The 13,765-nt window shown below is 40.0% G+C and overlaps 2 protein-coding genes across 3 annotated transcripts; one reads left to right on the top strand and one right to left on the bottom strand.

Annotated features, from left to right (window-relative positions):
• Positions 1 to 646: 646 nt before the first annotated feature.
• On the bottom strand, positions 647 to 7,301 carry LOC141000939 (uncharacterized). Its single transcript, XM_073471826.1, is given in 23 exon segments — positions 647 to 834; positions 1,140 to 1,200; positions 2,140 to 2,292; positions 2,418 to 2,540; positions 3,041 to 3,139; positions 3,222 to 3,304; positions 3,386 to 3,461; positions 3,577 to 3,661; positions 3,745 to 3,818; positions 3,951 to 4,020; positions 4,122 to 4,161; positions 4,510 to 4,689; positions 4,725 to 4,972; positions 5,084 to 5,310; positions 5,390 to 5,449; positions 5,553 to 5,654; positions 5,762 to 5,887; positions 5,989 to 6,114; positions 6,195 to 6,315; positions 6,404 to 6,501; positions 6,684 to 6,966; positions 7,075 to 7,139; positions 7,221 to 7,301. Coding segments are annotated over 23 exon segments (2,769 nt in total).
• Positions 7,302 to 8,397: 1,096 nt separating this feature from the next.
• On the top strand, positions 8,398 to 12,195 carry edc3 (enhancer of mRNA decapping 3 homolog (S. cerevisiae)). Of its 2 annotated transcripts, none has more exons than XM_073472786.1 (7): positions 8,398 to 8,577; positions 8,787 to 8,952; positions 9,040 to 9,266; positions 9,352 to 9,690; positions 9,776 to 9,929; positions 10,651 to 10,868; positions 10,984 to 12,195. In XM_073472786.1, the coding sequence occupies exons 2-7, from the start codon at positions 8,789 to 8,791 to the stop codon at positions 11,316 to 11,318; spliced, it is 1,437 nt and encodes a 478-aa protein (XP_073328887.1). In that variant the 5' UTR covers positions 8,398 to 8,577; positions 8,787 to 8,788; the 3' UTR covers positions 11,319 to 12,195. The 2 variants fall into 2 exon arrangements, with proteins under 2 accessions (XP_073328887.1, XP_073328888.1); XM_073472787.1 differs by having other exon boundaries at positions 8,469 to 8,557; positions 10,984 to 11,418.
• Positions 12,196 to 13,765: the final 1,570 nt, after the last annotated feature.

The following is a 13,765-nucleotide window of genomic DNA, read 5'->3' on the forward strand; positions in this document are numbered from 1 at the left end:
AGTCATATCATGTCATATAAATAAAACACACTTTTGCCTGAGGTACCGTGGTGACTTTTAATAACACTATTCTCTGGGGTAAAAATGTTGTCTTGTTGTCAAATGTCTTGTCTTTGCTGATCACCATTCAATGATTTTCTGTTAGACTGACATTCAAAAATATCTCAATCCTCAGCCCAATCACCAGAATAAATATTGGCATTGTGATATCTCTGCAAACCACAGATGTTTTTATACATTTCAATTTTCTGTTTAATGTTGTGACAACACTTTGCTTAATGTCTGGTTAGGTTTAATCGCAACAACAACCTGGTCAGGATTAGAACAGTGGTCTCTCACTTGGCAGCTCTCTGACAGTAATATAGTAATAAAAACATTACATGACACATTATATGATACTTCTAATAGAAAAGTTGATATGGTAGGTATGGAGTGTACACATTTAACGTATCTGTGTATCACCTTAGCAAAATATTGTCTTTAAATTCTTGCAGTGAATTCATTCTTATGTTTCATTTAATTAAAAAAAACATACAGCATAAGCTATAAGGCACAAAGTTGGCTGGTGCAGCTAACTGGGAAGACTCGTCTATGTAGACCGGTTTATAGCAAGTTTTTCACAATGCAAGAGTCTCGACAAAACACCTCATTTGTCCTCTCCCTCCTCTTCATCTTCATCAGGGCTACAGATATCTACAGGCTCAGCCAGGAATATTCCATCAGGATAGAGGGAGGGTGCCCTCTTTTGCTGCACATCAAGAGTGGGAGACTTCTCTGATAGTTTTACTGCAGTGAGGGGGCAGTCCTGGTTTGGCTGCTCGCACCTTAGTGTGGCTAAATCAGGAAAAAGGAGGAAATAATTGCACAGAGATTAGTATCTAAAAATGTTACACATTAATTTTCTATTTTTACACACACACAGAAGATCATAGGCCAAGGAAGGAAAATGGATCAGGGACTTCCCCTGGATCACATGTAACTTATATTAAACATTATTTAGTCCAGTTACACATTTGTGGATTTGTCCTTGTCTGAGATAAAGACACAAATCCAATGGTCCTCCAAAAGACGAAACACAGCACAGATCACAGCACACGTCTACACTAATGATTATCACACTGATTCATGCACAACTTCACCTTGCAGCAGATTCTCATTTTTTGCCTTCAGACGACTGATTTCTGCACTCATAGTTGACATCTGGCAGAGGAGAGAATGGGTTCAAATCTCTCATTTCATCTTTATATCGGGGGCTGAAGGCCTCCTTTGCAGATACTTTCTGTATTTATTATTATATCAGCAGATAAATCAATATTTTAATTTTTTTTAACTCCCTAATATTAATATTTTTGAAATTTGAATTTGTTATCTGTAAAAAATAGCAGCCACAAAAACTTGTGTAAGTTCCTGTTTAACATTTAAAATATTTTGTTACACATTGTCATTTACTTTGTAGTTTTTAAAGATGGAATTAGCAATTTCTCACGAAAAATCAAATGCTTAACGTATCAGCACTCGACACCACTGTGATGACTGTGAGACAGACTTTTGTCATATGTCCTATGTCTGGATGTTACTGACTGGTTCTCCATTGTCATACAGTCAGCGGCCTTCAGTTACTCTTTCTCTTCCTCTTACGGTCGAGTCAGATGTGTTCCAGCCGAGCGGTTCACTCCTTAGTTTCAAATCCGATTATTTACCGAGAAGGGGGAGTCATGTGTGTGATTATATATAAACTATGTTTCACATTGACTTTAAGTGGTAATGCAGCCAGGCTGACACCCCTCCCCCTTGTGCTGTACGCTCTTTGATTAAAGCAGAAGCTGGGATTAGTGCTGTCTGCACATATGTGTCTGTATACATAATAATGAATGTGCAGGCTGTTAATTTTATGATATAATCTGTGTGCCATTAATGATATTAATTTGCATCGGTTGCAGATGTTCCTCTATCATTTATGAATCATCCTAGCATGCAAACATCTTTCTTTTGCTTGATGTGGTGGATGGAGGCTTTATGTTGATGCCTTAGTCATTTAGCTGTTTTTCTTAACATATGGATATATGCACACTGTCTGTTTAGGCTGATTGTTTATGGATTTTTGACTTGGTTACCATAGTCTAGGCTAATTTAACCAACCTGTTGGTTTTGGTTGTGGACATTTTCTTCAGTATGAGCCTCCTCTGCTGGCTGTCCCTCCTCCTCTCCTGTCCAGTCACAGCTCTCCTCATCCTCTTCAAACACTGGCATCAAACCTGAGCCGTGTGGCCAGGTCCTCCTGTCCGCTGCACCCTGAATGAAGAAAGAAAAATGTTCTTTTTGCACATCTCCTGTAAAGAATCCACTTAAAAGTCATCATTGTTTGTTGGTCAGGATTTTGATAATTTCTTCAGTTTTGATTTTCTGAGGCTTCTCACCCTCATCACTTTAGAGGTTGGAGTCCGGTCTTGTAGTGAGGAGGCTCCAGTCTGAGCTGCTGCTGGTCTGTTGTCAACCTTTCCCGCCTCCTTTCCTTCTCGCTTCTTAAACAGACTCTTTAACTACAAATATGGTAAGATAGAGTATTTGTCTTCTGAGGCTTCTTGTCATTTACAACAGGTATAAAAGAAGACTGGCCTCACCAGCAGCCTTGCAAGGCTGAGGTCATCTTATTAGCATGCTCGTGATGATAATGCTAACATGAGGATGTTTACCTTTGTAACCTTGTTATTTTAGCAAGTTAGCATGCTAACATTTGTACAGTAATTGAGTACATGTACTTAGTTACCTTCCTACTTTCCATCACTGCTTATGAGCACTGAACAAGCAGTATAGTTGAGGTTGATTGGGATTTCATTAGTTTTTGCAGGGATTTGGTGACATGTCAGACATGTCGGAAAAAGTAAAAAAGAATAACTGAAGTAATTAGAGTTTATCCTCTGGGGATATGAATGTCAGTATAAAATTTCATCCAATCCATCCAAAGTAGTGAGTAGTAATCTGATCCAAAGTAGTGGGCCGGCATCCTGAGAGCCTCGCTCCTGGATCATATAGTACATACCTGCTCAGTGACCATCCTCCTCTGCTGCTCCGTGTCGAGGTTAACTGGACAGACGGTTTTATCCTTCCTGTCTTCAACAGATGGTTTCTCATCTTTAACCTGTAGAAAAGGACTTTGTCATTTATTATATTCATCACCACCACAGGAGGCCATCTTTAGATGTGTTGTTTAGGGACGTTACCGGGTAAGGCTGTCTCAATGATTGAAGCTTCTGGACTGCCAGTGTTTTCTCCTGGCGCAGCTGGTCCGCCCTCCTCCTGCTCTCTGGAAACAGCCAGAGGAAGAAGTTTCAGAGCAGAAATCATCACACTATCCTCTGCAGCTGTTGCAAAAACAGGCTCATACCTTCCAGCTGGGCCATCGTTGATTCTGTGGTTGAGACATTTGCTTGGCTGCCATCATCTTGAGCCTCTTCTAAGGCCTTTTTCATGACGATCATGAGACACAAAGATGACAGGGAAAGAAGAGATGTGTCCGTTAAATCTCCACTCAACACACCTGCATGATCCATACACTGTATATGAGACCATATGCACCTTGAGCTCCAGAGTAGAAATCTTGAGTTGAGCCTCATTTATCTCCGCCTCCCTCAGCCTTTCTAGACTCCTCAGAGCTTCTTCCCTATCACAGTAAGGATTAAAAGCTGTTTTATACTCAATTCCCAGTCAATTAGCCATTCACCAATCTTTCACAGCAAAGCTTACTTTTCCCTCAGTTTCATCTCTCTTTCAGCCAGTTTTTGCTTCAGCCTCTGAACCTCGCTGCTCTGCTCACACACCTATTGATCACCAAATTGAAACCTCAGTATTCTGCACACAAAAAAATTCACTCTAAATACATAAATTTACATAAATAATACACCACTGTGTGTCATATGTAATTGCATCGCGAGGGAGGAACATCCTGTTACCTGAGGGGGTTTGTTTCGGCTGCTGTGGGACTCTGACGGTGGCTCCCATGACAAAGAGGATTGTGATAAGCTGATAAACAGACAGAGTTCGTGATAAAGACACAGATCACACAATTCCATTTTGATTTGCGGATGCATTTGGAAAATGAAAATCTAATCAAAACCACTCACTCTGTAACTGTCTCTTGGTCCTGTGTTTCAACTGCACCACCTGGAAGTACACAAGGTCACAGCAGTTTAACACCTCCTTGTGTTTAAACAATAAAAAAACATTGATTATCTGGAGTTTGACCCTTCCTATACTATAACAGTAATCTTGATGTGAGTATTTGCATTGCACATTCACATATTTTTAATTTACTGACATATTCGCATTAATAATCTGAATCTGCAAAGTAACTAGTAATTAATGTTGTCAAATAAATGTAATAGAGCAAAAACTACAATATTGACTCCCAAAATGTAGTGGAGTGGAAATATTAAGGAGCACAAAATGAAAATACTCATGTAAAATATGTAAATTAACTCAAAATTGTACTTTTTCCAGCACTGCCTTTACTTTTATCTTTATATCTGTGAAGCAGCGCCCGACTCCTGCTCCTCTCCAGCTCCAGCTCTTGTTTGCAAGCGTCGAGCTCAACCTTTAGCAACGATTCAGATTCCCTCTGTTATTAAAAAGCACATAGTTAAATAACCAGTATAACAACAGCATCTTTAACAATTAAATCTTAAGGGAGTGATAAAGAGATAGTCTTACTTCATTTCTGGAGTTGTTCTTTTTGAGCTCCTCTAACTCCTCCTGTGTGGACTGCAGGGTCAAAGCCACCTTTTGCCATTTCTCAGTCCAGTGCTTTGCCACTGCTTTCAGCTCCATGGTGCTCTGGACTCTCACGGCATCTTGTTTCTGATACTCTTCCTCCTGCAGGTTTAACTTCTCCTCCTTCTCAAGGACCTCAGCCTCCAAACACAGGCACCGATCCTGCAAATTCAGTTTTTCCGATTCCAAAACTTCCAAAGACTCCCTGGGAAAAAAAAGTTCAGAGAGACTAGAGAGAGGGCAATAATACTTTGCATCACTTATGTAAAAAGTTAATCTTCAAATATTGAAGAATAAAGCTTGACCACTATCTCACCTGAGCTGGCTGCATTTTTCTGTCATCTCCTTCAGCTCCTCATGTCGACCTTCATTAATTTTGCGCACATCCTCTTTTTCTCTGATCAGCTGGGAGCATTCAGCCTGCAGATCTGTGATCTGTTCGGGGTTGATGACCCTCTCTGCAGTTGCCTCCTGTAGCTGAGACTGTGATGTGCTCAGTTCCTGCTTCATCATTTCAAGCTCAGATTTCAGCTTTTCATTTACCTGGAGCAAAGACAACAGAGTTCATTTAATAAATAATTTAGAAAAATGAAACTTAACTAGTAAAGATTAAGCTTCCAACCTCTTTAAGAGTCTTTAATTCTTCTTTCATCAGAACAGTCTGGTCCAGACCTGCTTTATCCTATAAGACACATACGCATACACCTAGTCATAATTCTGTAACATAATGTCAACATAATATTTTGATCTTAGATGCTTCAGATATTGTAGTAAAAGATTGACACCTGGGTCAGGTGACCTTCGTCAGACAGCCTTGTCTGTTTAGCCTTCAGTTCTTTTATATCATCTTCCAGCTTTAGCACTTGAGTTGACAAGATGGCTTTTTCCTGAAAAGTATTATAGATAATTTTCAAGGTGTAATTCCAAATATGAAACTTTGAAATCCAGCTTAAGTTAATATCGATATTAATATTAATATTGAATATTGACAGACCAGGCATGCTTGGCTGATCTTGTTGTTCGCTTCACTCAGCTGTTCCTGCACTTCAGAGTGATTCTGTTTCATGTGGGTAAACCTCTGGCTCATCTCCTCTATTTGATTCAACAGCGCCCTCTGTCTCTGGGTAGGTGAAGGTGTAAATATGGAAGGAAAAGACAATGGCAGTGAAACAGTCCGCTGCAGTAAACTTTTAAATTTCCTTTAAATATTTTTAAACTTACCTCTGTAGAAGTCTGCAGCTTCTGGAGTGCCTGGTTTCGTTCTTCTTCTTGTTTCTTTGCCCTCGCTTCAGCATCTCTCAGAGACTCCCTCAGCTTGCACGGCTCTGTGTCAACCTCCTGCTGCTCCTGAATTAAAGTCATGTGTAAAAGCAAAGTTTGGCAGAAACAATAATTATCTGTTTTCATAATACAAAAAGCTTACACACCTGTCTGTTTAAGTCTTCCTGACTCATTGGTAATGTTCTGCCAAGTGAGCCAGGAGTTCTTCCATTCTCTCTGTCCAAAGTGGACCTCATTTGCAGCAGCTCCTTCTCCAGCTGTAGGACCCTTGTGAGTAAATTTAACATGAGGAATCTCAATCTTTGCTGAAGTCATTCAAGAAATCTTTCTTTGTATTTTCCTTTGCTGCACTCACTTTTCATGAAGCTCTCCACGTTGCCGGCTCTTTTCAAATTGGGATAATTCAGCTGCCCCCTTCTCCTGCTCAAGCGTGGCCATCACTTCTGACAGCTTCTGTGAAACACATCAAGATAACAGGATGCTGTGTGCCACTGAAACACATACAACACACTTATCCAAAGTAGAAAAACTGTAAATCCACCCCAACAATCAGTGGCAAGAACAGAAAAAAATGCAAAAAAAGGGGGAGATATTAGAATTTGTTTCCATGCAGATTTAGATATATTTTAACTCACTTTGTGTTTCATGTCAAGCAGTTGTGCTGTAGTTCTGTTGTAGCTCAGCTGTGAATTTCTGCTCGTCAGGCGGTCCAGCTGAGTGTCTACGTGCTCGTGAGAATCCTGCAGCCATTGTCCCACTTCTGCTTGTCTGAAGCTTGCACCTCGCGCGGCCCTTAATTCGGCCCCTGGAGATGGAGAAAAGGATCGTGGAGGACCCTCAGGCGGCAGATGGGACAATGACTGCCACTTCCTTAGACCTGGGTCTGTCTGTCTGAAGCTACCGGTGCTCCCAGATGTGCTGGAACACATAAAACATTTTTGCTAGAAGACATTACACCACCATGACTAGAAATTTAGCATTACCTTTGTATTTCACATTTAAAAACTGTATAAATCCTCTCCTCACCTTGTGCTAACTTTGGACATAAACCCTGTCCCAGACACGGCTGCCATACCACACCATGCTGAGGTCTAAGAAAGTAAAACACATTTTTAAACAACTACATTTTGATCAACCTGTTCTACCACAAAAAGTGAATATCTGGGTCTTACCTGGGCTGTAAAGCGAGACTTGGTGTCCCACATGTCGAGGTCCGTGAGAGAAAATGGACTTGTGCATGAGGGTCTAAACATTTTGGACTGTAGATCGAAGCTATGACTTCCCTTTGTATGGGAGAGGCTACAGTCCTCATCTCTTCACGTCTGCCCAAGCTACAGGGATAGATTTTCACACAAAGGTGGCAGCTTGAGGTGTGTGACTATTCATGGATCATGTGTCTTGATATTTCCACTGCTTGCTTGATGGTCAACAGCTAGTTTTAACACAGCATGACAATTGCAGTCATTTAGCCTTAATATAAATTTGTTAATGACACCCTTCTCCATATCTAACTACAAGAATGCATGATTAAATGTAGAAAAATTTGATTGATAAGAAAAGAAACACAACATAACTGGAGTCTGCACAAAATGGCATTTCCTCTTACGCTACCTTTCTGCAGGGACCCTCCCCTTTACACTGACAACGCTCATGTAATCTGCTTGTGAGCTTCACACAGCTTTGATTGCAAGCTGTTCAGTAGTCCTTGAACTGAGTATCCATGGTAACCTATGTACACAGGACGCAGTGGGGTGGGTGTGTCGCGTGCTAAGGCTTCTGGGATAGTTTCCACATGATCTCACTCAGTCAGCTGTTTGTTGACATGGGTTGTTAAGAACATCTCCCCAACAGTGATCATAATGCACATAGCTTTCCTATGATTCATTATTTATTACTGTGAGTGTTTCAGGATCGAATATGATTGCCTTTAGACACATACAGGGAAAAAATGGTTTAGAGTATTGTTCGTATAGGGATTTTTAAATGATTTCATTTAAGCTCCACATAAGCAAGCATGTGATGAACTGTCAGATGTATCATGGCTATATTAGTATGCTAATACTCTACAGCTCAGTGTGAAATATTGCATACCACTGACTAAATGGTCTGACTAAATATGCCAGTCAGACCATTATTCAGCTCTAACTTTCAAAAATATTTTTGAAAACCTTCAAGGCATACATGTTGCTCGGCATCCAAAATAAAACAAAACAAAAATGTACAAAAACTTTAACTTTTGATGAGCATAAAAAATCTCATTATGTCAGATTATGGCCATTTTCATTTAGGTAAAAAAAAGGGGTCACGATTGTGCTCTTATTTTGAAAAGTGCTTTATACCGGAAGCCGGAAGTCGTAATGAAGAAGCTAACAGAAGTAGCATCTTTTGACCGTTCAAGAAGCTAAAAGCTAACAGTTTAAAGCAGCAACAGTTTTCTTTTCAGCGCTAAACTTGACACTTTAGTCATTTGTGTTCTTGAAGAGTGTGCTTCGATACAATTTTTTGGAAGGTAAATCACTTTAACCCAAGGTAAAATAAACTAAATTTCAGCGTTTGCGTCTTGAAATTAACGCTAGTTATCAGGCAGACGCTCGCGCTAGCCTGTTAGCATAACTGTTCGCTAACATCAAACAATCTGTCCCTCTGTAATAAATCGTATGAGTTGAATAGAAAGTTTTGGTTCTCTGTCACGTAACGTTAATGAGGAAGTCAAGCTTCTGCTCTTTATCGTTTTGCAGTCATGGCTGCGGATTGGTTGGGTAGTTTGGTGTCAATTAACTGTGGGCCAACACTTGGAGTCTATCAAGGAGAGGTGGTGTCTGTGGACCAGTCCAGCCAGACCATCTCCTTAAGACAACCTTTCCATAATGGAGTCAAGTGCCCTGTTCCCGAGGTCACATTCAGGTAAAGCTCAGCCACGAATTACTTGACAGTGGTTAGTTTGCCTTCTTGTCATTAAATATAGTATTTGTTATTTTTTCCCCCCCGCAGTGCCATTGACATAAAGGAACTAAAGATTTTAGATATCAGAAATGGCAATGGTAGGAACAGCTCTTCTGTATCTACAAAGATGAGCAGTGCTCCAGTTGCAGTCCCAAAGGGTGACCCCAGATCTGTAGAGAAGCTCAACTCACCTCAGCACTGCTCTAAAAGCTATGGAGAGCGACACCTGGATGTACCTGGTCAACCAAAGGCATTCCGTCGAAGACACAACTCCTGTAAGTGCAATGTAGTACAACTTCGTCAAGAAAAAAAAAAATACTGCTGGTGTTTGCTATGTTAAGCTTTATTCTCTCCTATCAGGGTCATCTAGTAGTCGAGGGGTAAACCAGGTGACGCCAAAAAAGAACGGGGTGAAGAACGGTCAGATGAAGCACCGAGATGATGAGTGTTTTGGAGATGGCATGGATGATGGGTTGGATACAGACTTTGATTTTGAAGGAAACTTGGCTCTTTTTGACAAAGCAGCAGTTTTCTCAGAAATTGACATATCAGAGCGCCGTAACGGTGCAAGGTCACGTGGGACACCTCAAGACCAGACGCCCTCTCGGTATCGTCATGATGAAAACATCCTGGAGGCCAAACCTATTGTGTACAGACAGATTACTGTCCCACAGCCGGGTGCCAAAGAGTACTGCACTGGTAAGTATTTACCTTTGTACTAAAACAAACAGTAGTTGTGCCAAATTATCTGAAGTCAACTGTTTTATACTTTTGTTCCATACAGACTCTGGGCTTGTTGTACCCAGTGTATCCTATGAGCTACACAAGCGTCTGCTGTCAGTCGCTGAGCGTTACGGTCTTTCATTGGAGCGAAGACTTGAGATGACTGGAGTGTGTGCCAGTCAGATGGCCCTTACATTGCTGGGTGGGCCCAACAGGTAAGTGTATTGAGTGTATTATTGTTAAAGATATACATTATCAGCTGTAAGAAAGTTATAAATTATGTGTCATTTCAGTGTTTTAAGACCCTAATTATTTGATATTGATTAGCCATTATTAAATAATCAAACAAGAAGTGGACTAGAGTAATGCGTCACAATATTAAGTTTTAATTTATTTTCATTTTTATTTTAGTTATGTGGTTGTACTACATATTTTGTCTTTATACGTCCTTGATGATTGTTGATTATTAATGATGATTATGATTATTAATTTGTTGTTTAATTCAATAGAATAATTAAATACTTTGCTTACTTGTAGGAGTGAAACAGTGCATGCATACAAAATTCTGTATGTACTTTGGTTATGGGGTCACAATTCAGTATGTTTTTGGTATAGCGGGGAAATGTAAAATATGTAGAAAGTAACATTTTTTTCAATTTTTTGCATAAATGTAAACATTCAAAGTTGGCTCATTGGCAATAATTCTTTCTGTAACAATTAGCTGGCGTATTGATGAATGTCCGCTATAAGTAATGCTCTGTTTTAAGACTCTGACCTATTGCAAACCAACCTGAAGGTCCTTTGTGCAACTGTTCGAGATGAATACATGCACCTTTAGAGAACCTCACTGCCACATTTAAATTTACTGGCAATAAGTGCCTGAACAGTACAAAATTCAGAAAAGCAACTTAGTTAAATTTTTTATGTTCCTTCCAGATTCACTCCAAAAAATCTACACCAGCGTCCTACAGTGGCTCTGCTGTGTGGCCCCCACGTTCAGGGAGCTCAGGGCATCAGCTGTGGTCGTCACCTGGCCAATCACGAAGTGGAGGTCATCCTGTTTCTGCCCAATTTCGTTAAGATGCTGGACTCAGTCACCAGCGAGCTCACACTCTTTAACAAGACTGGTGGCAAACAGGTGTCAAGTATCAAAGGTGGGCATATTTCTCTACTTTTATATTAACCTAATTTCCCCACATTTTGCATTCTAGCTGATCAGGTCAAGCCTTGCACTTTGAGATTTTTCATTTTTTCTTTCTGACTCCACAGACCTCCCAGACACCCCAGTAGACCTCATCATCAACTGCCTGGACTGCCACGAGAACACATTCCTGATGGATCAGCCCTGGTACCGAGCAGCCGCAGACTGGGCTAACCAGAACAGGGCGCCAGTGCTCAGCCTAGACCCCCCAGGTAGTGGACAGGGGCAGGCAGTGGAGGCCAAGTGGTCCCTTTCTCTTTGCTTACCCCTTTCCCTAGCTGAGGGGGCTGGCAGGGTTTACCTGTGTGACATAGGCATCCCTCGCCAGGTGTTCCAGGAAGTGGGAATCAAGTACCATTCTCCTTTTGGCTGCAAATTTGTCATTCCCTTGCACTCTGCATGACGGGACTAATGGTCAAAAGAATGAATCGTTCACCCTCCATGACCATTTGGGTTTTGGCGCCTTACCGTATATTCCAGAGCTTCAGCTCTTTTTCGGTTCATCCATTAAGCTTCTAACCCATCAACATGTGAACAGGACTTTTCCCTCATACTGAAGGACCACTGTTTGGTGCTTAAGTTCATCAAGGACTAGGCACATATGAGTAGGATAGGAAAGAGCTTTATTAAAAAAGTAAATGTGTTGACTATTCAAGGCTTCAGCAATATGTAGATACCTGTGTGATAATACAAGGTATTTGGAAGATAGATTTTTCAGAAGCACCGCTGAAGTGTCAAACAATACCACTTAGTGTTCAGTTTTAAATTGAATAGGACAATCTTTGACTTAAAGTGGACAATTTCTCACCGTCACTGTATTCTCACCTCATTCCAAAGCCATCTGGTGAATAAACTAATACATGCAAGTGCGATGTTATTACATAAATCTGGATGAGACAACAGAAATCCCACTTACTGTGAGTTGGTGTTACCATTGCTGTTGGCTTATCACCTGCCATGCTCTGCAGCACTCTGTTACTGTTGTCTAAAGTGTTATTAGTATAGAAATGACATCTAAGCAAATGTGAAGTGTTTGACATTTTTGTGAGTAATGCTGTGTTTTCATACTAAACCAGTGTTGAACAGGCAGCTACTGGAGAGAATCCAGATATCAGCTGTTGTATTTGCCCATGGTAAATCAGGCTGTGATGATAACGGCTGTGATACGATGACACAGCATGCCTGTAGTTTTTCGAGGGAACAGACACACTTGAGAACAGAAGTCACGACGTTGCATCCAGGCTAGTTACTGTAACTGAATTAAATGTCTTAATCAAGCATGTTCCTGCAGTTTACTGTCTGTATTATAAGACAATCGGCATCCACTACAGTAGTTGCTATAAGAAATTGAAACCTCGGTTAAAAACAAGTTAAACAATGATTACCTTGTTAACACAGACAAAACTACAGCTCACATAAAAAACTAGTAGTGTGGCAGCACAGGTGCTTGTGTCACGTAACTTTGTTTCGTCCATATCCATAAACCATATAAGGTTTAAGGGAAATTGTGTTCCTTAAGGGTTGCTAAAACCATAAATATTGTTTTTTTTTTTTCATTAAGTGAGCAACTCAACAAACTGTTAAGGAAGGCTGAGTTCCAAAACAGGTTTTTTTTGTTAATGTCAGTGAGATTATGAATGAGGTTTTCTGGTTTTCTAATTTCTGGCTTCGACTCTCTGTTGTATCAGTTAAAGGACCATACCAGCAAGGTTCAGCTCCTTAACTACAAATCACTTAACATGTGTGCTGATTTTTTATATATATATCTATATATACATATTTTTCTATCTGTTCTCAATAATTGCTGCACAGTATAGGACTCAATTATCAGACTTTGAGGAGTCTGTTGTGTTATGTAATCCATCGCAGTGAACAAAAAGTCTGTGGATATTTTGGTCAATGTCACATTATTGTTATATGGTAATACAGTTTGATCACAGATTTCTAAACACACAAAAACTACTACAAACTTGATGTTGACTGTGATGGAGTAAAGCTTCAAGACCGTCCTAGAAGATTTTTTTGTTAAATAGAAATGAGCCTTGAAGACAAAATGCATCCAAGTCTATTCCAGATGGTTAGTAGTGATGTAAAATGTAAGTGATTTGTTATAAATGAGCTTAAAACCACTGATATGGCCCTTTTTAAGTTTCAAACCAGTTGTGTTGGTTTACATAACCAGTAGCATCTTCCGAAGTATAAAAGCTTTGTATATGAGGGATTCAATGTAATATCCTGCATTAATACACAGTGCCCTCTTCCAATCGGATTAGGTCTTTGTGATGATAAATTGTTGATGGGTTGATCTGCCTGTTTATGTACTTCTCCATTTTGTTTTGAGCCTTTTGAGGAAGAAGGGTTGTAGGCATCTCTACTGCCAGATCTGTTTGACAATAAACTGTCAAACCATTTACACGTTCTTCAGAGGATAAGTTCACTCAAAGATTGGACTGCATATTGAACTCGACTGAATTGCCTGAATGCTGTCTAGTAACGAAAAAAGTCTTGTCATTCAATACCAAATTTTAATACCTAAGAAGTTAACATCATCAGCGTCAGTGAGCATGCAGGAAAAACACTAGGTTACGCTCAGAGACGAGGCTCATCACGTGTATGTTTAATGTAATCTTTTGTTAAAATGGATCTCGTAAAATTGGTATAGAAAAAAATATTGTTCAGGAACCGTATCGAAGTAAAGGTATTGCTATCTTTTTTCTTTTTCTTTTTTTAATGATATCCAGCCCTACCCAAAAATAAAAAATTCAGTAATTATCTACTCACCCTCATGCTGATGGAAAGTCAGATTGGTAGTCCACAACACATTTCTGGAGCTTCACAGCAAAACTGTAA

The sequence above is a fragment of the Pagrus major genome, chromosome 8 (genome assembly GCF_040436345.1).
Source record: "Pagrus major chromosome 8, Pma_NU_1.0".
In the NCBI taxonomy this organism is placed as follows: Eukaryota; Metazoa; Chordata; class Actinopteri; order Spariformes; family Sparidae; genus Pagrus; species Pagrus major.

Coding starts and splice junctions, on each gene's coding strand:
- edc3 (XM_073472786.1), top strand. CDS start 8,789: ATGGCTGCGGATTGGTTGGGTAGTTTGGTGTCAATTAACTGTGGGCCA. Junction 9,691..9,775: donor TGCCAAAGAGTACTGCACTG/GTAAGTATTTAC, acceptor TGTTCCATACAG/ACTCTGGGCTTGTTGTACCC. Junction 10,869..10,983: donor ACAGGTGTCAAGTATCAAAG/GTGGGCATATTT, acceptor CTGACTCCACAG/ACCTCCCAGACACCCCAGTA.